The sequence below is a fragment of the Amphiura filiformis genome, chromosome 3 (assembly GCF_039555335.1).
Source record: "Amphiura filiformis chromosome 3, Afil_fr2py, whole genome shotgun sequence".
NCBI lineage: Eukaryota > Metazoa > Echinodermata > Ophiuroidea > Amphilepidida > Amphiuridae > Amphiura > Amphiura filiformis.
The window spans coordinates 2,700,414-2,725,344 of NC_092630.1; the positions used below are offsets into that span (position 1 = coordinate 2,700,414).

At 38.1% G+C, this 24,931-nt stretch overlaps 2 protein-coding genes across 4 annotated transcripts in view; both read left to right on the forward strand.

Moving 5' to 3' along the window:
* The first annotated feature begins 4,230 nt into the window (after nt 1–4,230).
* LOC140147866 (amidase-like) lies at nt 4,231–13,962 on the forward strand. Of its 2 annotated transcripts, XM_072169642.1 has the most exons (11): nt 4,231–4,325; nt 6,360–6,594; nt 7,932–8,104; nt 8,513–8,652; nt 9,115–9,315; nt 9,554–9,628; nt 9,748–9,913; nt 10,386–10,448; nt 11,693–11,793; nt 12,236–12,425; nt 12,673–13,962. In XM_072169642.1, exons 1-11 carry the CDS (start codon nt 4,313–4,315, stop codon nt 12,864–12,866), a joined length of 1,551 nt encoding a protein of 516 aa, XP_072025743.1. In that variant the 5' UTR covers nt 4,231–4,312; the 3' UTR covers nt 12,867–13,962. The 2 variants fall into 2 exon arrangements, with proteins under 2 accessions (XP_072025743.1, XP_072025744.1); XM_072169643.1 differs by lacking the exon at nt 9,554–9,628.
* A 980-nt stretch (nt 13,963–14,942) lies between these two features.
* Nucleotides 14,943–24,931, forward strand: part of LOC140147862 (amidase-like) — a 33,737-nt gene continuing 23,748 nt past the window's right edge. Inside the window, exons 1-10 of one of the 2 annotated variants that reach the window (XM_072169636.1) lie at nt 14,943–15,156; nt 17,216–17,450; nt 20,013–20,185; nt 20,808–20,947; nt 21,837–22,037; nt 22,572–22,646; nt 22,749–22,914; nt 23,074–23,136; nt 23,687–23,787; nt 24,573–24,762. In XM_072169636.1, coding sequence (XP_072025737.1) covers nt 15,126–15,156; nt 17,216–17,450; nt 20,013–20,185; nt 20,808–20,947; nt 21,837–22,037; nt 22,572–22,646; nt 22,749–22,914; nt 23,074–23,136; nt 23,687–23,787; nt 24,573–24,762 — 1,375 coding nt within the window. In that variant the 5' untranslated portion in view covers nt 14,943–15,125. The remainder of the gene's footprint in view (nt 15,157–17,215; nt 17,451–20,012; nt 20,186–20,807; nt 20,948–21,836; nt 22,038–22,571; nt 22,647–22,748; nt 22,915–23,073; nt 23,137–23,686; nt 23,788–24,572; nt 24,763–24,931) is intronic. The other variant, XM_072169634.1, reaches the window with a different exon arrangement.

The following is a 24,931-nucleotide window of genomic DNA, read 5'->3' on the forward strand; positions in this document are numbered from 1 at the left end:
TTTCTACTTCTTGCATAATTATAATGCCCCCAGTGGTGTATTAAAATATCACGTAAAAGACTAAGCCTTTAATAACAGTAAATTTATATTAAAACCGGGTCGACTCATTTCCTTTGATCCTGATACGATCTATTTTGTTAGTTTTACCTTCTTTCTTATCCATTTTTGTAGCCTAATGTTTAAAAGACAATGTACTCAGCTATCGGTGTAATGATTTGTTATTATCATACTGTTTTACTTGTTTTTATTCTCATTACCACTATTTACAGAGCGAGCAAAGTACTGCACAGGTATGGTACAAAACACCATGGCCGCTAATATAACGGCCCATCCAGCACTTTCCATCAACGCAGGCTGGGTGGGTAACCTACCCGTTGGAATGATGATCGTAGGAAAACACTGGGATGAAACGACGGTCTTGAAAGTAGCACGCGCTCATGAAAAGGTTATGGGAAGCCAGTAGTGATAACAAGAATTGGCGAAGACCAAGAACCTTAGACATGATTGGAGATTATTAAGAGGAAAAATATTGCAAATTAATTAAATGATTATCCGTTTCTTTGTTGTTGTTTTTTGCGTTGTTTCAACGTCATTATCAAGACGGTATATTGCTGAAAGAAACTGAATATGGACTTTACATTTAATAGAAGTGAACTGATCTGTCTTCACGGTTTAAATAACGACGTGACAGAAGTAAGAGTTTGAAAGAACAATCAGTGGGTGGAATTTAGAGATGTTTGAACCCGTGATATTTGTATTGCTAGATATCTATAAAGTATTATCAAGTCTGATGTTTCAGGGTCATGCAGTTGGAACTATTGACCGGCTATCAGAAAGAGTAGCTTACTAATTATAATATTTGTACTTCAATTAGACTTTGGTTATCTTACTTTTCTCTTATTGCTTTTGACAATCTGGTTTCATGTTGAAATCAGTTCAATGTTTCCATTTGCAGTCTAAATTTATGGTTTATCTTTGTTTATGTTAACTATGAATAAACGGTATCAAGTCTTTTTAGCCTGGCTTGAGCATTTTGTTTGAGCCTGGTCCCATCAGGACCCAAGCATGTCTCCACACGTAGCGACCGTTTAAACAAACAAACAGACGTCAAATAAGGACATTCTAAATAATTCAGTCCACGAACCCCACAAACTCTATGAATGTGCCTCGCAACTCCGCTGATGCATACTTGACGTTGAATATACGATGCAACAACTATTCGTTATTCAATCTGTTTCAAGTCATTTTATTTTCTAACGAATGTGTGTTGAAGAAAATCGTTTATTCGATGCCGATCGAATACGTTTTCGTCAACTAACATTCGAAAAATGTTAAAAAAAACAATAACGACTGACTACTAGTATCATTAACATAAGTGAATTAATTGAATTTATGCAGTTGTTTTCTTGTGAATCTTTAATATACTTTAGTTTGTAGCTCTCTGCGGGGCATATCTAAATGAGACATACCATGGACAATATTACGGACGTTGTCAGAATTTGGGACGCCTGTTACGCCAAAGTTATGATGATGTTCTGAAAGACCACGACGTACTTATCATGCCAACCATTCCTTTCGTAGCTCATAAATTGCCAAAGGAAGAGAGATGACATTCCAAGGTAAGTTTTGAAGTACCCCTACCAACATCCCCACACGCACCCACATCCACCCCACCCACATAAACACATGACATCCCCACCCCACGCCACCAACTCACCCACCACACCTAAACTGCAAGCACACCCACAGCCATACATACGCATTGAATATTATGTAAAATACATAACAAAAGGAATGTTCTGCTTGTGTTAATTTTCTGAAGCAATCGTGTATACGTGTTTTACGATTCTAAGTTAGTAATAGTGTATACGTTTTCTGAAAGTTCTCATATTTCATTTCTATCTGAAAATGTACACTATTGCAGAATAGTATTGCTTTCAGAAAAATGTTTTGTTTAAAGCCATAATGTGTAATTTGCTTCACAGCGACGCCCTCAATTTTACTCGGATTTCTACTTCTTGCATAATTATAATGCCCCCAGTGGTGTATTAAAATATCACGTAAAAGACTAAGCCTTTAATAACAGTAAATTTATATTAAAACCGGGTCGACTCATTTCCTTTGATCCTGATACGATCTATTTTGTTAGTTTTACCTTCTTTCTTATCCATTTTTGTAGCCTAATGTTTAAAAGACAATGTACTCAGCTATCGGTGTAATGATTTGTTATTATCATACTGTTTTACTTGTTTTTATTCTCATTTACCACTATTTACAGAGCGAGCAAAGTACTGCACAGGTATGGTACAAAACACCATGGCCGCTAATATAACGGCCCATCCAGCACTTTCCATCAACGCAGGCTGGGTGGGTAACCTACCCGTTGGAATGATGATCGTAGGAAAACACTGGGATGAAACGACGGTCTTGAAAGTAGCACGCGCTCATGAAAAGGTTATGGGAAGCCAGTAGTGATAACAAGAATTGGCGAAGACCAAGAACCTTAGACATTGGAGATTATTAAGAGGAAAAATATTGCAAATTAATTAAATGATTATCCGTTTCTTTGTTGTTGTTTTTTGCGTTGTTTCAACGTCATTATCAAGACGGTATATTGCTGAAAGAAACTGAATATGGACTTTACATTTAATAGAAGTGAACTGATCTGTCTTCACGGTTTAAATAACGACGTGACAGAAGTAAGAGTTTGAAAGAACAATCAGTGGGTGGAATTTAGAGATGTTTGAACCCGTGATATTTGTATTGCTAGATATCTATAAAGGATTATCAAGTCTGATGTTTCAGGGTCATGCAGTTGGAACTATTGACCGGCTATCAGAAAGAGTAGCTTACTAATTATAATATTTGTACTTCAATTAGACTTTGGTTATCTTACTTTTCTCTTATTGCTTTTGACAATCTGGTTTCATGTTGAAATCAGTTCAATGTTTCCATTTTGCAGTCTAAATTTATGGTTAAGATAATTATATATTTTGCCAGTTATGAAAAGTAGCTTTAAATTGTTTTAGATAGTGAAGCATTATTCCAGCTACAGCCAGAGCTTCGTGCAGTTAGATTATATAACTTACCTACCAAAATTACCAGATCTACTGCTATATAATTTATTCATATGGAATGCCCTTCTTGAACGTATTACATATTGTTTCTAATCAGGATATGTTTAGCTTCAATCGGGAGATTCTCGGCTATCTAAGCGCTAACCCATCAGCACTATAACAGTAATAAGATGGAAACTGTCACATGGATGGATATTTGTCATTTAAAGAATGCCTTTGCTATTCTTTTCATATTAATTCCGCAGTACTGAATTATTTTTTGTTACTTGTATTAATAACAATAAAATAAATGTGAAAACACTGGTTTCTCCAATGTATTTTGTGTGTGATCTATTACTGCCCTCCCATGGCAAAAGGGCATAACTAACACTTTTGTCAAAATTGAGTTATGACCACAGGTGGGTCCATGAACATGATATCATATGACAATCATACATGAATATTAATATACATACACCGATGATCGCACGGTCATCTCAAAACGAGGTTCTGCCCGCTAAGTGTGTGCTGTGTGTGTATGCGCTTGACAGGTATTTAAAAATACCGCGTACGCTTTGCAAAAATGCACATTTTGCGCATGCGTTTGCAGGGAGAAACTCGTTTTGGAAGATCCGTGCCCCCCCCCTCTTAGCCTGCCAAAAATCGCTTGCCCCCCCCCCCTCTCGGCCCGCCAAAAATCTTTGCCCCCCCCCCCTTTAGACACATGTCAAATTTTTGGGTTCCCAATTTTCAAACCTAAATGGTCTAGATAAATGTTGCGAGAGCAGCGAGCAGGAAAATTTTCATATTAAAGCGTTTCCGTACTGTTTTCCTTTTAGAGCGTGTTATTTAAAAGGCGCCCCATGAATGTGTGCCAAAAATCGCTTGCCCCCCCCCCTCTCGGCTCGACAAAATTGCTTGCCCCCCTTTTGGCTCGCCAAAAATTTCTTCTCCCCCCCCCCCCCCCTCCCCCATTTTACCCTCCCCCAGGGCTCATAATTATTGCACAGCCCCTTAAAAATGTAAGTGTCCCCCAGTCGGAAAATAAATGAACACTCCCTTATTCTGCATGTTTAACATTTACGCCTACGTATTTGGTACAGGACTCCACTGGAGACTGTGACATGAATACATCCCGGAATACATCGCGTTGGGGAGTAGCATACTACTGTACGCAACTGTACATGTACTTAATGTATTTATGCGTTTCAGTTGACCAAAGGACTAGGACCAGGAAGTTTTAAAATTATACCAAAATGACTGAATCAGGCAAGTAACAAAAATCAGGTATTAATGACCATTTTACATGTTTTATGTTATAGCTATGGGGTTGTCTATAAGTGGCGAGTTGTTTTGACGAGTTGTTACAACTCACAATATTATTACGCTACTACGGATTTGGGGATTTTCGCACGCAATTTTGCACAAATGGCGTGTACACTGACAGAACTATTATTTATGCCAGAGAGATGTCCAAGCGTATAGATCGAAGACCTTTGATCAGTATACTCTTTAAATACAATGTAACTAGTAACTAGAGCTACTGTGGCTCAAGAGCCACGAATATCAGGTGGTGACTTCTGACCTCATTTGACCTTTAACCTCATGTTGACGTTTTCATATTCACCTCATATCAAGGATGCTTTTCACCAAATTTAAGCCCAATCGGGCCAAGTTTACCATGTAACCTCATTTGACCTTTGTTTTGACATTGGGTAACCTCAGGTTGACTTTTCATGTTCCCCTCATATCAAGGATGATTTTCACAAGTTTAAGCCCAATCGGGCTCATTTTAACATTTGATCTTTGACCTCGGGTGACGTCAGGTTGACTTTTTCATATTCCCCTCATATCAAGGATTCTTTGCATCAAGCTAATCGGGTAAATTTTAACGTGTGTCCTCATTTGACCTTCCACCTCCATACAATTTATTAAGGTTGGGCCAGTGTTTCTTCTGACCCAGTTTGGTGGTCATAGCATGTAATTTAAAGGAGTAGCATTTTTAAAATCTTCACTAAATTCCCCCTAATAACCCCTACATGACCTTTGACCCCTATCTGTGTACAACTTATATTAAGCTTGGGTCAGCGGTTCTTATGGCCATGTTTGATATAAAAATGGATCGATTGAGCCCATATTTATTGTTCGAGCTATGAGTTTTTATTAAAGTCGAGACAATATTTTAAAACTCATAGAGAGACCAATAAATATTGGGCGTAAAGCATCCAATTTTATCATTATTATGTGTTGGATCCAATATTTTCACACACTTGGATCCATTAAAACATAATAATGATCAAAATCTGGTCAAGCGCCTTTTTAAGATTTCAACCTCTAATCTACATGACCTTTCACCCATAACTGTGTACAACTTAGAAGGATCTGCTTCTCTTGTGACCAAGTTTGGTCGAGATTGGTGCAAGCGTCTGGCACTAGTAGCATTTTAAAAGATTGTTTGGCGAAAGAATCAGAAGAATCGGAATCAGAAGAACCTCTGCTCAACAATAATTATATCATATCAGTGTGGCATTTCATGCCACCTGATATAAAAATGGCCATTCGAAGTTCATATCATAGCTAGGTCTATGTTCAAATGCACCGATCACAATAATTATAGTCATACTACCATCTAATTAAAATACTTTCATAATTGGTGGCATAGGATTCTTGTTCCAAAGTACTGTGCTCGTCTTGCTGTATATTTTTGAAAAACAAAAAAGATATCAAACTTTCATGATTTCCAAAGAATAAAACTGACTACTGGTAAGTTGGTAACCTAGAAATAATAAAAATTTAAAAATTAAAATTAAATTTTGGATTTATAAAGCGCCTTTCTCCAGATCTTAGAGGACTCAAAGCGCTGTAATTTCGCTGCAATGGTGAATCATCACAATCAGATCGCATCAACTAGGTTGCTGCCGAACGGCGCACACCTATCCGCATTTAGATTGTAACATCCACCAATTATCTGTGCAGCTCCCCAAATTCCATTGGGTGAAGGAAGTTTTTGATAACCAAACAACTAATCACTGATTTTTGCGATACAGGAGGAAACCGGAGATCCCGGAGAAAACCTGCATATAATAATAATAGGCATATGCAGTCTCTACGTCAGTACTTAGAAAAATGTATTTAGTAACATGGCATTTACTATAAACCTAGCTATCCTTTATAGCGATCCTGGTTTAAAGTTTCAATTTGATTGAACCCCCTCCATCGAGGTCTTTCTACACAGTATATGTAAAAAAAATAAAAAAGTGCTATTTTCAATGGTAAGTGTTTAAAAAAATGTCTTCTTAATAGAACTTTTTCAGGACCCAACGGTTCCTGGACCTACTACAGAAGAGTTATCAGCATTAGCAACACGTCTTAACTATTCACTAAGCGACGACGAACTAAAGCAATGTCATTCTCTCATAACCGGTGCTCTTAAGGGTTTCAACCGCCTTGACCATCTTGTGGAACCAACTTTACCTGTGAAATATCCACGGACTCCAGGTTACAGACCTACTGCTGACGAAAACCCTTATCATGCTTGGTACGGTCATGGGTAAAGTAAGACCTTGAAATTCATGTCTTCTGAACTGAATGACATACTTTAGTACATGTAGGCCCTACGGGATGTTTATTTTAAACAGGAAGCCGCGCTTGGCCAGTTCGATACAGAAGAACTGACTTACACCTGTTACTTTGATGACAGACAGAACAGAATTCATATGAATAAATTTTAACATTGACTAATTCCCTAAGGAACTTGAACCAAAAGTGGGGCTTTAGAAATTTAGTTTCTTATTCTAGCTGCTTAATTTGAGATTTAATATTGAGATTTGAAACAAAGATGACCATTAAAACAGTGTACGCAGGACGAATGCTCGCGTAAAAGTAGAACTTATATTAAATACGTCTTTTACACCCATGCGTGAATGTTCGTGATTTTCATAACACCTGCGCCGATCGAACTCAGCAACGATCACCGGACTAATACAAACAAATTAGAAGAGGACATATTCTGATATGTTATGAGGAAAGAATAAAAATCTATTTTTTATGAAAATGTTACAATATTGTTTTAAGTTTTAAAAGACTATTATATGGGTTTTTTTTATCACGGTCTATTGTGGTAACTTAGAGAAACAAAATATAGTGTAACAATTACGCATGTGCGCGAGTGCGTCCGCAGGAGAAATGTTTGCGAAGACGGAAGACAAAACTGAAGTGTTTAAAGCCACAGATTGGTATTTCTTGTTTCCCAGGAAAACAGCAGACAGCAGGTCAGACCATGGCCAGACGGTAACATGAGTAGGTTTATTTTACCTTGAAGGAATGGATAGTCTTGCAAATACTTTCCCCTGGGCCATCCAATATGGCATGAATTACTTGTACATGTACAGGGCTTCGCAAACTTTTTTTTTCGTGACCCAAATTCCGTTATCAAATTATGGCGCGACCCACAGCATTTCCAAGTCGTCCCACTGACCGGCTAGACTAAATCCTCCAGTCCTTTCAACATCTACGCACGGTCATCGGGTTGTGCTGAATAAGGCAACGTAAAGGATTGTGGGTAATAAAAGGCGCCGCAATTCTGGGCCTGGAAGGATTCAGGCTACTGACCGGCTGCCAGAATAACTTTACCATGTTTACCGGGAGAAATTTGTAATTTTGATGCTAAAATGTGTCAAACTTGGGTGTTTTTTTTAATTTTCCGGCAAGTCCATTTTGGAACACGTTCGTCGCGAGTCTGCGACCTCCAAAAGGGTCGCGACTCCACTGTTTGGGAACCGCTGTACTAGTAGTAGGCTATCTACTGGTCAGTTTATACCCTCATTTCCACATCTATTGTTTCTAGCTGTGACTTAATTGTACTTTATCCTTTAGGTATTGGAAATCCACCATTAAAGGAGCTGATACTGGTAAATTATCAGGCAAGACGATTGCAATAAAGGACAATGTGATGGTAGCCGGGGTACCAATGATGAATGGATGTCGTGCTTTGGAAGGCACTATACCAGATGTAGATGCAACCGTTGTTACAAGACTTCTAGATGCTGGTTAGTTTCATACAAGAAACTACATGCACAAGAAGCTGCTAGGCTTTATTGATAGTTTTTAGTTCTTCGATTGCATGAACACAATTTCTGTTAAACAGGTAAAACCCAATGATGAGGCCCATGTCAATGTGGAAAAGTTGATTTCATGTATAGGAGGATAATTTCCTCATGTAATGTACTTTAACACACCATCAATCAGCTAAATATTTTATTGGAATGTGACGAAATGTACAACGAGTAGCGATGAATCTATGGGCACAAGCACCACCAGTACGTCCCCCTTCCGGTACGCACGCCACTGTCCGAGGCCACTAATCATTAGTATAATCATAAAAAATATATCAAACTTTAATGATTTTACTTTACTGAATTGAGTTGCATTGTGATGTTGGTATGCATTTATTTCAGGTGGTACAATTCTTGGTAAAGCAACATGTGAAAACCTGTGTTTCTCGGCGTGCAGTCACACTACAGGATATGGGCCAGTGTTAAACGTTCACGATCAAACGCGGTCGGCAGGAGGATCCAGTAGTGGAAGCGCAGTACTGGTATGGCAAAGAAACAAACCATAAGATGCGTAAAGCTAAGAAATAATTATTTTCAAATGAAAAACCGTGAAGCACATCTTGGGGGGCTTTTTGTCCACATCCTCTTCGTGTGATTCGTTGTGGAATGTTGGAGAGTATTTCGAAAGAAGAAGAAGAGGATGAAATGTCCAAAATGGTATGTGGAAAGGGGCTATTCCCGGGGAGCTATTCAATTTTCCATTTGCAGTGGCAGTATGTCTTAGGTGCACATCACAATGTACGATGTTTTTGTGGAGGTGTGAGTGTTTCCAGTAAATATGCATTCTATTTACTTTTCGGAATGCTGGAACAGCAAACTAATTCAAGACGTATTCTCGGACATATTCATGCAATATGAGTCTTATGATGCGTCATAACACACATGGCGACACATGTATGAACATCCTCGGCTTTTACACATATCAAGTTTTCTTACTATTTTAGGTCATGGCAGGTGACGTGGATATGGCAGTTGGTGGTGATCAGGGTGGGTCGGTCCGATTGCCATCCTGCTGGAATGGGTCTGTTGGTCTGAAGCCAACATGGGGTCTTGTGCCTTATACAGGAGCAGCGGCCATGGAGCCAACGCTTGACCACTTGGGACCCGTCACAAGAACGGTGCATGATTGTGCTCTCATGCTAGAGGTAAAAATCTGCCAACATGGTCAAAGTACAATTTTCTCTTACTGTGCCGTTTCTCCTTCTATTTCAAAATCGCTTATTAAAGATTTTTTACATCTCAGTCTTATTTTGTACAGTGTAACTTTATTAATAATTTGCGTACTTTTCTGTAGTATTTCTTGCATATTTGTTTACACTTTGCTTCCAATGTATTTCTTAATAGTTCCATCATGATCGAGGTTCATTTGGTATTCATTTATAGGTGATTGCTGGTTATGACAATGGATTAGACCACCGTCAGCCTCCTAACATTGAGGTCCCTGAATATACTAAAGAGGTATGTCTATAACCAAAGTGGGTTAGAGATCCAAGTATTTTGTCGACATGATTCGCGCAGCCATCATACCAATCCAAATCTAGCCTTATGACAAAATACTTGTCTATTTTGATCATCAGATTGAAGTGGATAATTTGAATGGTATGAAAATTGGGATTGTCCAGGAAGGATTTGGTCACGGCGTATCCGAGGAGGCTGTGGATAGGATTGTAAGAGAAGCAGCACAGAAGTTGACGAGTGTTGGAGCTGAGGTTGCAGATGTTTCGATTCCAATGCACAAACATAGTGAGTAAACCAACAAGGGAAAATCATATAGATTCATGTGTGTAATAGTTAGTTTCTTAAACAAATAGAGTAAAATATCAACAACAAAACAACGATTAACATGATTAAAGCCTCCATTTTATCAATAATGTACATTTATGTGGATAATTGGAGATTTAGGGAGAACCATTTGATTTCCAGAAAAAAAAAAAAAAAAGAAAGAAAAAGAAAACACCCAACTGATTATAAGTTTAAAAAAATCGACTGAGAATTTTAATTTGCTTTACTTTTAGCCACCACTTTTGCCTTTCATAGCGTCTTGGGGAAATGTAACTTTCTTTCCTGGGAGAGTCGGGTAGCCTCACTCATGGTAATCCCATGACGTGCCCATTAATCCCATTAATTTGCTACCTGAACTAAACTCCCATGCCCCCCCCCCTCGAGGAGAATCAAATGGTGCATCCCTTACATTAGATTTCCTCGTAACTTGCAGCTGGTCCTATTTGGGTGGGTTTTGGACTGGAAGGCTCCTACCACTGTATGCTCAGAGGATCACGTAAGTATACCAGGCTTCCCTAGTGTTAGGAATACTAAAAAAGTATTTGTTATTAGTAAGGCGTTTAAGTTTTCCGTGCGCAGTAGAAGTGGATGCGGTAAATTTTAGGGTAAAAAAAATGAAAACTGCTTTTAACGGAATTGCAAATAAAGAATAACTTGCATTCTCTAGAACGCTTCATTAGTAGGGTAACACCACAACATAGGTCGTGGTCAATATGGTTCCATGGGGGTCTGACCTTTTTTGCTCTATTACACCTGTAACGTATTGTAGGGATGTCGGTTATTAGGAATGTTCTGCATGATAAACAAACACATAATTATTACACGCGAACGGGGCCTACAATCCCTGGGTCCGAGTTCTTCTTGATTTGGAGAAACACACAATCGAGAGGCGATGAGACAACTGTCGAGGTATCACTACTTTATTTCTGTGGGCACTCAAGAACAATACTTGTTGACGCATCAGTTTCCTTCGAATCTGAACTGTATTTGAACTGTCAATTCAAGCTAATTCAGGTACTTCTTATTATATCGAGGATTATTACAGTATCGACAATCCCAACTATTCTTTTATTACATGAATATGGTTTATCAAACAATTTGAGACATGAATTTGAGACAAGTTTCGTTACAATCGGAAAATTTTTCAGTTATTGGCCCCTGTGTGGATTCTACATTTACCGCATCCACTTCCACAGCGCTGCAAAGGAAAACTTAACCTCGTTTGTGTCAAGAAAGTGGACGGTGTATCATAAATATTTGTAACTGAACTAACATCACAAAAACTACACACGATAGTTAGATAAATTCATGCGCGTATTTTGGGTGGGGCGCCAGCACCCGGGGTAAAAGCAGGGGCGGCCAAAATGAAGGGGCGGCGGAAGGAGAAGGGGCGGCAAAAACAGGGGCGGCAAAAACGAAGGGGCGGCAAAAAGAATTAGTAAATAAAAAAGGGCGGAAAAATTTGATAAAGCATAAAAATGTGCAGCTTTTAGGGCGCTTGCGCCTGAAACTCTTTTTTTTTTTTTTTTTTTTTTTGCTCTTCACTTTTCAAACGACCGAGAAAAAATTGGGTCAACCTTTTCGGCCTGTTGAGGAAGGGGCGGCAAAATTGAATTTTTTTCAGCCTCCCGGGGTTGGGGCGGCCACGGTACGCCACTGAAATTTGTCTCAATACGTATATGATACAACGTTATCAACGATATAAATAATAACCGTTTTGTTTTACTTGAACATGTAAAGTTCATGGACTCGGTTACAGAGGATATTATCCAACCAACAATATGAAGATATCAGGCGCAGCTTTGAAGCATGATACCAAGCACTTGTCAGATAAAGTCAAGGTGAGACTCTCATGTGTTTCTATTCTGAAACACCTATACACTAGGTCGTGTTGTAGTGATAAAGTTTCCATACAATATCATTTCAAAATAAAAACCACGACAAAACGACATCGATAAAGTGTTCGCTTCGCTCTATACTAGCATAATATCATGAATATGACCCAAATTATGTCGTCATCTAATCAACAGAAACACTGATTTTAGAAAAGCACCTCAGGATAAGCAGCTTCTGAATGTTGCATGCAAAATAGATTCACTCGTTCGTTCGTTCGTTTATTTGTTAAATGATTGATCGGACCAGTCTCAAACAAACACTCGTTGAACTTGAATTTGGAGTTCCTATATTTTAGGTTAATGCACTGCTATAAATCATTAGCTATCATTGACATTTTGTGTCTTTGAAATTAACTTTGACCGTTTCCCGTGAATCTCCTTCTTTTAGTATGTGATGCTTACTGGTGCATACCTAAATGAGACATTCCATGGACAATATTACGGACGATGTCAGAATTTGGGACGCCTATTACGCCAAGCATATGATGATGTTCTGAAAGATTATGACGTACTTATCATGCCAACCGTTCCATTCGTAGCTCAAAAGCTACCAAAAGAAGACGAGATGACATTCAAAGGTAGGGTTTGAAGTTATTGTAGTTACACACACACCCACACCCAACCACCCACCCAACCCCACCCTCATCCCATCCCATCCACCTCTCACTATACGCGTGTTCGTGTTCCCAGACAATTCAATCGACGTTCCATCCTTACTGAAAGGAAATGTATCTAGCTTATCTTAGTGTAAATGATTTGTTATTATCCAGATTGAATTATTAAGCAGTTTATTTGTGTTTTTATTCTGTTTTATTATGTTTATAGAGCTGGTACAGTACTCCACAGGTATAGGAGTAAACACCATGGCGGCTAATATAACGGCTCATCCAGCACTTTCCATCAACGCAGGCTGGGTGGACAAGCTACCCGTTGGAATGATGATCGTAGGAAACCACTGGGATGAAACGACGGTCTTGAAAGTAGCACGCGCGCATGAAAAAATCATGGAAAGCCAGTAGTGATAACATGAGTTGTCGAAGACCAAGAACCTTAGACGTGGAAGATTATTGCCACTAGAGGAAAAATATTCCAAATTAATGAAATAATGGTCCGTTTCCCTAGTTTTTTTGCATTGTTCCAGCTTCATTATCAAGATGGTGACCGTGTTATCTTATACACATTGCTGAAAGAAGTTGAATATGGCAAAGATGGGTTTCAGCTTCAAAAGAAGTGGACTGATTTGTCCTCATGATTTAAATAACGACGTGACAGAAAGTATTAAAGAGTTTCAAAGAGCAATCAGTGGGTGAAATTTAGAGCATGGTAGGTATGTTTAGAGATGTGTGAACCCGTGAGTTTTGTATTTCTAGATATTAAGTATTGTCAAGTCTGCTATTTCAGGGTCATGTAATTGGAACTATTTGTACGATGATTGCCCGGCTATCATAAATAGTAGCTTAATTATTATGGTATCTGTGGTTTCATGTTGAAGTTGTTCAGTGTTTCCATTTTGCAGTCTAAATTTATTTTTGAAGATAATTATATATCTTGCCAGTTATGAAGAGTAGCTTTAAATTGTTTTAGACAGTGAAGCCCCCGGGGGGGGGGGGCACTTCAATTTGAAATGGATATAGGTGTAGGGCTGGCACTTTCGCATTCGGTGAGAGCAAAATGTAAAAAATATGGGGTCATTGGGTGAGAGCATGATTTTTGGCATTCGGTGAGAGCAAAATGTAAAAAATATGGGGTCATTGGGTGAGAACATGATCTTTTTTTGAAATGGAATCTTTGGGTGAGAACCGAAAAAGTGCCACAGAAACCTCGAAAATCGAATTTATAGTTCTAAATGGCTTCAAATTTTTTTCAAAATAAGTAACAAAATCAGTAATAAATGAAAGTTGCTGTTCAAATTGAACTTGTAAGGGTCTTTGGGTGACAGATCAAATGGAAAAATAGGTGGTCTTCGGGTGACAGAGCCGGGACAGCGCATGTGTTCGTAAAAAAATGTGGGGTCTTTAGGTGACAGCGATGCTGAAAAAGGGGGTCTTAACAGCCCTACATACGCGTCACCTCCAAAGTTGAAGTGCCCCCCCCCCCGGGACTGAAGCATTATTCCAGCCAGCACAGCTTCGTGCGGTTAGATTATATAACTTACCTGCCAAAGTTCCCAGATCTACTGCTATTTATATTGTTCATAATGGAATGCCTTTCCTGAACGTATTGTTTCTAACCAGGTTATCATCCTTCAAGCGGGAGATTCTCCGCTATCTAGGCGCCAACCCATCAGTACTATAACAGTAATAAGATGGAAACTGTAACCATGGTAACATGGATGGATATTTATCATTTAAAGAATGCCTTTGTTATTCCTTATATATTAATTCCGCAGTACTGAAATTTATGTTGTGTTACTTGTATTAGAAAAATAATAAAATAAATGTTAACTTTTACACACAGTGAAAACACTGATTTCTCCAATGTATTTTGTGTTCTATACTAACACATTATATTCATATTATTCCATTCTCAAGTTTCACCATGGTCTTACTCAATGAACCGATTAAAGATTACTTCATTTGTGACACACTTTACAATAAACCCTAATTATGGTTTCGTCATCTATCGCCTGATTTAAAATTCAAGACCTCTGTCAACGAAAGTTTTCATCCTCATGTCTAATTGAATTATCTATTTAAACAGCAAGTATTACACAACAAACAAATGAGTGGTTCTCCCTTTATTAAAACACACTATGTCGCAGTGAAATGCATAACTCGCAAACGCAAAATCGGAACCATCTGAAATTTGGGGAATAGGCCTGAGCTTTTTTTTTGATATCTACTGGAAAATGTCATAAAAAGAGGATGATGGGATCAAGAAATACTGAAGAACATTTTGAAAGGATTTTTGAGGTTCATCGGTACGGCCCGGTGTGAAGCGCAGCTAACGTGTTAACATATGTTTAAGTTGGTACTTCACCCCTTGATAAACTTGTGACTATTTTGCATTTTTCTCAAAAAATAATAACACACTGGTAACTAAAGCTATTATAGGGGAAAGGAATCCAGTTACTACACTGGAAGCTACTGGAATTTCAGTGACTCAATCACTCAAGACAAGGAGAGCAGCCCCCCGCCCCCCGGCCCGTCAGCTCCAAAAAATAATGAACACTCCCTTACCACACAACCAACGACTGTACATGCACATCGACATCGTGTTGTTCATGTATTTTCGCGTTTCTTTGAATAAAAGAACTCGGACAAGTAAGTTGTAACAAAATGACTGAATCAGGCATGGAACTAAACCCAGGTAACCGTTTTATGTAATTACTATATACTATTACATGAGTATTTAGGTGTAACTGCAAAATATAAAAAAAGTGAGTAGCCAAAAGCAGGGACCAACTTCAAGTATATAGTTGATGTATGTTTTTAATATATAATAATTTATATTATTGTTCGACCTGGTGGTACTCGACCCATGTATGGGGTTCGTAATTGTAGTCATGCATAAACGATTCAATGCACACTGCACTGTCCGACCACAACACAATAGGAAAAATGGCGATTTCGAAGTTCAATGCAATCACAATAATTATTTATTGGAGCTTATTAGACACATAGTTGTCTTGTCGATTCGGAGAGGATAGCCGAATGTCAACATTTAAAATTCAAATTTAGGCCTAAAACATTTGAAAGGGCATTCTTTTTCGGTCCTCTTAAGGGATCCAAAATGAGCGTTTATTGCGTTTCGACAGTATTTTTTGTGGGACATGAGAGCACCTCAGACCTCGAATTGCATTCTGAATACGAAGCATGTCTTTCTGATATCAAATAATTTTCATTTTTGAAAATCACAATATAATACAAATTTTATGACAAATTATAAAAATTTGATATTTTTCAAATTTTGATATATAACAGTCCTCGAAGTAAATTATATAAATCTAATGTTATATTCTTAAAGTGTATGTAGCAGGGACGAAAAGCCGACGGTCAATTGAACATTTTGACATTTCATATTGAAGATATGGATTTTTTCCCAAAAATCCATATCTTCAATATAAAAGGTCACAATTTTCAATTGACCGTCGGCTTTTCCTCCCTGCTACATACACTTCAAGTATAAATCATCAGATTTCTAAAGTTTACTTCAAGTACTGTTAAATATCAAAAATATCAATTTTTAATGATTTGCCATAAAATGTGTATTAAATTGCGAATTTCAAAAATCAAAATTATTTGATATCAGAATGACATTCTTCGTATTCAGAATGCAATTCGATATGTCTGATGTGCTCTGATGTCCCAAAATAAATACTGTCCAAACGTTCATACCCCAGCCCTTAAAGGCCCATTCAGTCAATTGTACATCTGGACGATCGTAAAAATCATCCAAATTGAGATTTTGGTACCATTGTCATTGCTAGATGTGCTCCCGGGGATGTGCTAGCATAGCCTGCTAATGGTTCAGACATCTTGACTTAATTATTTGGCCGTGTATTAAATAAAATAGGCCTACAAAGTAAAACATTTTACATGAATCTGTAACTAAGTATAGAGGACTAGGTATCAGCTACATGTAATTGAATGCATGGAGCTTCAATTTCGTCAATACTACAATGTATACTGCTTTCCTCGTTTTTGCCAAATTTTTCATTTTAAAAATCCCTGATGACAATTTTAATGACTTATAAATCTTTTAAGTAATTATACAAAATGATTTTTTTCACAGTTTCACTAAGATCACTGAATGGGCTTTACATGTTTATTGAAACTACGCTATCAATAATTATGTGATATCATCAGAGGCGGCACCAGAAAATATTTTCAGGGGAGGAGACATTGTGGGCATAGTGAAATTCCAAAAATCAACAAATTACGAAGATTGACGCATAACGTGTACATGCTTTGGGGTTTTTACTGGAGCGAAAGAGTTCTGCCCTGAGATAAATATAACTAAAGTTATATATTCGTCTCATATAACTAAAGTTATATTCGTGGTGCCACCTCTTGATATCGTGAAAGATCAGAGCTTGTGAAAGACCATGTGTATGTCACTAAGGGGTTGTTCCGAAATATATTGATGGGTTCTAATTGAAGGGGTACAAGGATGCATCGAATTAAACCCTCCCTAATTTTTGAAATTTACCACAGAACACATTTATCAACATATATTTAGTCCCATCCCCTTGAGGTTACATCAGTCACAAGTACGACACATTGCAATTACATAATAGTACCGAAAAGATGTCGCCATTTCAAGCGCTGTTGGTGTAAACTACCGTACGCATGGTACGTCTATGTCACTATGCTCTCAGTTTGTTATTGCCAATTTTTACTAAACTATAACATTGTTTTCATAAAAGAGCTGTTTCAGGACCCGACAGTTCCAGGACCTACTACAGCTGAGTTATCAGCATTAGCAACACGTCTGAACTATTCACTAAGCGACGATGAACTAAAACAATGCCATTCTCTTGTAACTGATGCTCTTAAGGGTTTCAACCGCCTTGACCATCTTGTGGAACCAACTTTACCTGTGAAGTATCCACGGACTCCGGGTTACAGACCTACTGCTGAGGAAAACCCTTATCGTGCTTGGTAAGTATTACTTATATTTATTAAAGGGTCTTGAATTTCTTGTTTTTGAACGGTGATATGCAGGAGTGCTCATTTATAGAAAAAAATGCCCTTTTGATGTGAATGCAAGAGGGTCGCATCTGCATTTTTTGTGAACTTGAGCTTTTCAATCATTATGAAAATGTAAATCAAAATACAAATTTGGAGATATATTTGAAGTGCATAATGTTAATAATTAATTCCACAGTAATTAATATAATTATGTGCAGATATGACTTTTTATGGATGCAAGAAAGTCGTATCTGCCACATACAACTTTCTTGCATTTAAGGGGTTGTTTGGAATGACAGGTGAGTCAGGGGTCAAAAACAAAATTTTTACCTTTTTGACCTCAGCACATGTGTATGTATGATCTGCCATACAAAAATTAAAAAAACAATACCTCAAAGTATCATTTTTAATGTTTTTGTCATAATCACGCTTTTCTACAAATTTCATCTGTTTTTACCTGGGGCGTGTCTGTTGCCAGGTAGGCCTACATGACAGCATAGACACACGTTACAACCTTGAATAATAATACAGAATGACGTTATATTCTTCTTAACCTATCTTAGAACTGCCTATTATTTCAATTGTTATACTGTTCTGGTTGGTTTATTGCATATACTGTATAGAAATTATGCAATATGACGTCGAGCATGACAGAGTCATCTTCATTCAAATAAAATTCAGGTACCCGTAAGGTACCACGGAGCAATTCGCACGATAATACAATAAAACAGATGAAAGGTATGAATGGTTGTGGAATCGAATTGCAGACCTGTCCCTCTGTCACCTTAGAACTGCATCTCGTAGGCAATGGTAGGTAATAAACCAACCGGAACGATATAACAATTGAAATAACAGCATGTCTTGGTCTCAATTCAAGATGTGCAATTTGGACACACCTACTCGTTGGCTGATTTATACTTCAACAGTTCCTCAAAGTGATATCAGAAAAGCCACTATCTCATTGTTCATTGGCCCGCAGTATGCGCTCGCCCCGGGGCACTCAACTTTAGAATTGATGGGTATATGTGCCTACATTTTGTACAAGCGTCGCGAAGTAGGCGCATATCAGTACAAAACGTTGGGTTTTTTTTTAATAAAAAAGGGTCAATTATGTACAATCAAAATGAAAAAGGGTCATTGGGTATAATATTTTGAAAACTGAAGGTGCCTGGTCATCGGGTATAGTCGGCTTCAAAGAGGGGCATATATTGACAGGCACATACCGTCACCTCTAAAGTTGATGCCCCGGGTGCTCGCATTATATTTTGTTCATGGCTCGGCTTTTAAAACTCCCACACATCACAATAAGGCTATTGAAAAGTGTATAGAATAGCTAATGATAGACTGGTCCCTGCGATTAGTCGCGGACCCGAGCGACAATATAGTAAACACATCGAGTTTATAACACAAGTGACAGTAGTCGTGAATTATGGAGGGTTTCATTGAACTTCTACCAGCAAAATATGGAATAATACTAACACAAGACACCAATCGAGATGATGATACCAGCCATAATGGAAGGCTTGTATTTGACCTTCTTATGAATCCAATTTCGTGGCGAGAAGTTAAAAAGGTAATGTATATTTCAAGAAATTTGGGTTCAAAAATTCTGTATCAGCTCGTATCATCAATTCCGTAAATATGGCGTATAGAGGCACAACTTGACAATAAACTGAACTATTTAAACGTAAAGGACGCACTGGATACACATAAATTTGTGTTTCCTTGCTGGCGGAATAGTTGTAAAACTCTTTTTGTCAAAAAGTTGGACAATTTATGAATTATGATTGGCAAAATAGCGAAAGGAAATAGACTTTTCCAACCATGTAAAACTACACTGGGTTGTTGACATGGTCGACATACATTAAGACATACGCATGTTCCTAAAGTAGGAGGTAAGTACTATAATTAATTGTTTAAAGTGCTCAACATACCAGCAAAAAGTCATAGGGTCATCAGAGTACAGGGACTTTGTGAAATACTGGGTACAAAAATAAAGTGCGTGAGCCGATATGCAACATCAAATATAAAAGCCGATTTACATAATTTCCCATGACCTTACAGAAGTGATCGTGCTCAAATATAAAACTATAGAGTTTGGTCCTTGATATGCACCATCAATTGTGTACTTGTGATCAATATTGCTAGGCAAACAATCACAGCAAACATGCCAAAATCCTCCCATTTCTCCTCCATTTACACACATATAAACCCATCCCTTAAAAAGAAATCAGATATGCTGATACGCCATTTTCTTTCTGTAATATCAATGCAGATATGAGTGAAGTTATACAAGTTATACAAGTTGCTGTATGTATAAATATTTGCACTTTCATTCTGCACAGTTGGCTTCACAATTTCTGCCGTTCAAAAAACCGTTTGAAACACAAATATGCCTCTCCTGCAAAATGATAAAAATGCAGACACGACACATGACGGATAATTTGTTTCCAGCTTTACTCTGTATAGCGACTTGCAAAAACACACGATGGTGTAATAGTCGTACACATGTGCTTGTTCTTTTATTTCAAGGTATTGGAAATCCACCATTAAAGGAGCTGATAGTGGTAAATTGTCAGGCAAGAAGATTGCAATAAAGGATAATGTAATGGTAGCCGGGGTACCTATGATGAATGGATGTCGTGCTTTGGAAGGCACTATACCAGATGTGGATGCAACCGTGGTTACGAGACTTCTAGATGCAGGTTAGTACAAGCTGCTACAAGCGCAAAGCTATAATTTTTTATTAATACCGAATTGGATGCACTGATTTTCAGAAGGGTGTAAAACTTAATTATGAGGCCCCATGTCACTGTGGAAAACGGGAAGTTATACGCATATTTTGAAAGATATCTGATACATATCAGAATTGATCACAAGTTAGCACCATTTTTTGCGTTTTAGGCGACTTTTACGATTTAACGCAATTTACTGCAATTATTAGAACTGTTCCGTTATACCACATTCTTTTCTGGTATTTATACCTCAATCGTATATAATTTTGCAGAATGCAGTACGATTTGCTGTTATTTTGATCTTCTAATTTTACATATTATACCACAAGCTTCATATCAAGGACTACCAAGTGTAGAACAAGAGATTTGAGAGTTAAAGCACAACATTTTGAATGACCCTCATTATTTGATACATCAACCTGGAAACATTTTAACTGTTACCACCGGTATTCAAATTCATCTTTCTGTTTTATATCTTTTCAAACTTCCATCCATTAACTAATAATAACCAAAATATCAAAGATCGGATGTGTTTTACATTAATGACTTTACTTCCTCAGTTGCATTGCCATGTTGGTGTTATTTATTTCAGGTGGCACTATTCTTGGTAAATCAACATGTGAAAACTTGTGTTTCTCGGCGTGCAGTCACACTACAGGATATGGGCCAGTGTTAAACTTCCATGATCAAACACGATCGGCAGGAGGATCCAGTAGTGGAAGCGCAGTTCTGGTATGCATGGCATTCATACAAACAAACCATCAAAAGCGTCGAGTTAACAAGCATTTTGCAAACTGTTTTCAAATGAAAAACCTTGAAGCATATCTTACAGAGCTGTACAATAACTATGAGTCACTATGTGCCACAGAGGGGAAAATGCCCAACTACAGTCTGTCCACATAGAAGTACAAAGTAAATAGACCTTGGAAACTGGAGGTATAAGAATAATTATTTTAGTGCAATGCGTGTGTAAATGTTTCTTTGGCGCGCCTAACTACTGCACGATTTGTACTTGTCGAGCACCACACTCTTTACGCGGCGCGTTTTTTTGACATGTAGTGCGTGTGATGCAAAGCATCGACCCCCGATGCCACAGGTTTGGTTTGTACTTCTATGTGGACAGACTGTCGTTTAGGCTACATGCGAAAATGTAATTCCTTTCTCGATGTGCCACAAGTGTTTTCCTGCCCATTATTAGGCTGAGTCATAAACATGATAAATATGAGAACAAAAGGATAGGACTACTTAAATTTCCATCTGTATAGATCCAGGGTAAAGAAGAAATAAACAAACAAGCATGCCAAAATCGTAATCATGAGGATCTTAATTAGTACACCGACCATTTGCCTACTTTAGCTACACATTGAGTATCAAAAAGAGAATATAACGCTCTTTCTATAACATTCTCCGATAAAAAGAAAGTGAATTTGTGATTTAAGACTAGTGAATGTGGATGCATGGATATGCATTCTTTTTACATTTCGGAATGCTAGAACAATTATTCAAGACATATGCATGCAATGTGTCATCATGGTCATGATGAGTCAAAACATTCGTGACAATACCAGTTTTTTTTTTGTGTATCTTGCGGCTTATACACATTTCAAATTGTCTTTTTTAGGTCATGGCCGGTGAAGTGGATATGGCGATTGGTGGTGATCAAGGTGGTTCGGTTCGACTGCCATCCTGCTGGAATGGGTCTGTTGGGATTAAGGGAACATGGGGTCTTGTGCCTTATACAGGAGCAGCGGCTATTGAGCCAACGATTGACCACTTAGGACCCATCGCAAGGACGGTACATGACTGTGCTCTCATGCTGGAGGTAAATCACTAAGGGACGCATCATTAGATTCTCAGGGGGGCATGGGAGTTTTGGTCAGGCAGAATTTTTTTTCGCTATGAGTTATAAAATATTGGACTCGACTACGTCTCGTCCAATATTTTAAAACTCATAGCTCGACCAATAAATATGGGCTCAACCGATCCAATTTTATATCAAAGTTGGGTGGGGGTAATTTTTTTTTACTCATCAGTGAGGCAAAAAAATTTTTCGTCTCACTAGTGGGCGAAGTTGGTTAATTGGGGGCGAAGTTTTTTTCTTCAAAAACTCCCATGCCCCCCCCAGGAAATCTAATGGTGTGCCCCTAAGTAAACCTTGCCCTCTTCTTTCTATTTCGAATGGGCTATTCATTCAGGTAACCCCAATCCGTGTGGATTTCATCTGGAATAGCCAAATTCGTTTACAAAGTTTCCTCAGTCTAATTGTGTATGGTGCATGGTGTTACTATATTCAATAATTTGCTGTATTTCGTAATTATTTCCATCATAATCAGGTTTGTTTGACATTCCTTTACAGGTGATTGCTGGATATGACAATGGATTGGACCACCGTCAGCCTCCAAATATTGTAGTCCCTGAATACACTAAAGAGGTATGTCTATAACCAAAGTGGGTTAGAGATCGAAGTATTTTGTCGACATAATTCGCAAATTCATATCTAGCCTTAAAAAATACTTGTCTATTTTCGTCCCAGATTGAAGTGGATAACTTGAATGGTATGCGAATTGGGATTCTTCAGGAGGGATTTGGTCACGACGTATCCGAGGAGGCTGTGGATAGGATTGTAAAAGAAGCAGCACAGAAGTTGACGAGTGTTGGAGCTAAGGTCGAAGATGTTTCGATTCCAATGCAAAAGCATTGTGAGTATACACTAGTACTATAACTACGTCTCACTTCAGGGAAATCATAGATTCATGTTTGGATTATTTAGTTTCTTTAACAGAGTAAACGCCAACAAGGTAATTTGAGTTTTAATACTTTTTATTGTGAACAATAATGTAGTTTTAATTTCTTAACAGCTGGTGACATTTGGGCGGGTTTTGGATTGGAAGGGGCCTATCACTGTATGCTCAGAGGATCACGTAAGTATAGCAGGCTTCCTAATACCATTTTCACCCTGGTGTGGCAGTGACGTCAGTGCGCATTTCATTGAGTGCATATTCTAATCGGTAGCTGGCGTACAACCGCGCGCCCTTAAAGATGCCGCATAGATGCGCGCGCGAAACAGCTGCCTCAACGCGTTTACGTCACTACCATATTAGGGTAAAAATGATTAGGAATACTAAAAAAATATTTGTTATTAATAAACGAGGTAGTTATCATAGAACTTTATCATTTCCCTCGGATCGCAACATCCAAACAGCGAGCGAGTCAGACTGAGCAGAGGCGCTTAGTGCCGATATTGAGGCGCGCAGAGCCGAGTCGTGAAGAGCGTCGACATCGAGACCGAAGGCACATATAGTTTAGTACAAGCTGTATCAAAATGATTGGTACATCACTTTTCATTGATAATGGATGAGTCTGGCACATCAAAATTCAACATACAAGTATTCAATCTCAATACGTATATGATACAAAGTTATCTGCGATATAATAATTATATAAAATAATCATTTTATTTTATTATTTAAGTTCATGGACTCGGTTACAGAGGATATTATCCAACCAACAATATGAAGATATCAGGCGCAGCTTTGAAGCATGATACCAAGCATTTGTCAGATAAAGTCAAGGTAATACAGAATAGATCGAAGTATAAACTGTCTCCTATATATAATATGTTATTCATTGGTTCTTGGTCGTGTTATGTTATATTTTATAAATAAAAACAAATAAATGTAGATATTTATATAGCGCTTTATGCCGTAAACAGCCTCATATTCCGTCGTCATTAGAATATGTCGGAACCACGTTTGCAGCCTACAAGTGGCGCAGAGTCCATCAGTACAACGACTGTGACTACCCCTAACAGCTTCCCATTGTACCTGGGTGGGGTGAGGCAAGCGAGGCAAAGCGCCTTGCCCAAGGGCGCAACACGGTGGTGGGACGGGGAATCGAACCCACGCACGTCGAGCAAGCTCTCGGATTATGAGTCCAAGGACGTAACCACTGAGCCACCGTGCCCTTTTTATATGTTATATGAGACCATGAAGGTATATAGATGAGATGATAAAATAATACTTAACATTGATTCTTGAATTTCGTTCAGATTGTCGAGTAATTTACTAATCGGGATCATTATGATAATTATAGTTATTGTTCAGTATGAACAAGTTTCCATGTCATTTCAATAAAAAAAGAAACACGACTTCGAGAGACAATCCGCTTCGCAGTTGTTAGACTTTATGATTATTTTATGATTATGTCGTCAATGTAATCAACAAAAACGCTAATTTAGAAAGGCATGTAAGGATAGAAGACAGGTTATGAGTGACTAAGTTCCCTACTGTAAATAATCATTGACATTACTATGACATCTCTATGAAATTAATTGCAACTTGTGAATCTTCTTTTTTAGTCTGTGATGCTTACCGGTGCATACCTAAATGAAACATTCCATGGACAATATTACGGAAGATGTCAGAACTTGGCACGCCTGTTACGCCAAGCTTATGATGATGTTCTGAAAGACTATGACGTACTTATCATGCCAACCATTCCTTTTGTAGCTCAAAAACTGCCAAAGGAAGGCGAGATGACATTTGAAGGTAGGTTTTGACGTTACACATACACTCACCCAACCCACATTCTACGTATCTTCGTGTTCCCAAATAGTCCATCTACTACACATACCCCTATTTTCAAAAGCGACGCCCAAAAGCTCGTTCAATATGGCTTCTTTATATAAATATAACATCTCATTCCATAATTTTAGGT

Excerpts from the sequence above, each read along its gene's own strand:
- LOC140147866 (XM_072169642.1), top strand. Across the intron at positions 8,653-9,114 it reads GTAGTGGAAGCGCAGTACTG|GTCATGGCAGGTGACGTGGA; the intron begins GTATGGCAAAGA and ends TTACTATTTTAG. Across the intron at positions 10,449-11,692 it reads CTGTATGCTCAGAGGATCAC|TTCATGGACTCGGTTACAGA; the intron begins GTAAGTATACCA and ends GAACATGTAAAG.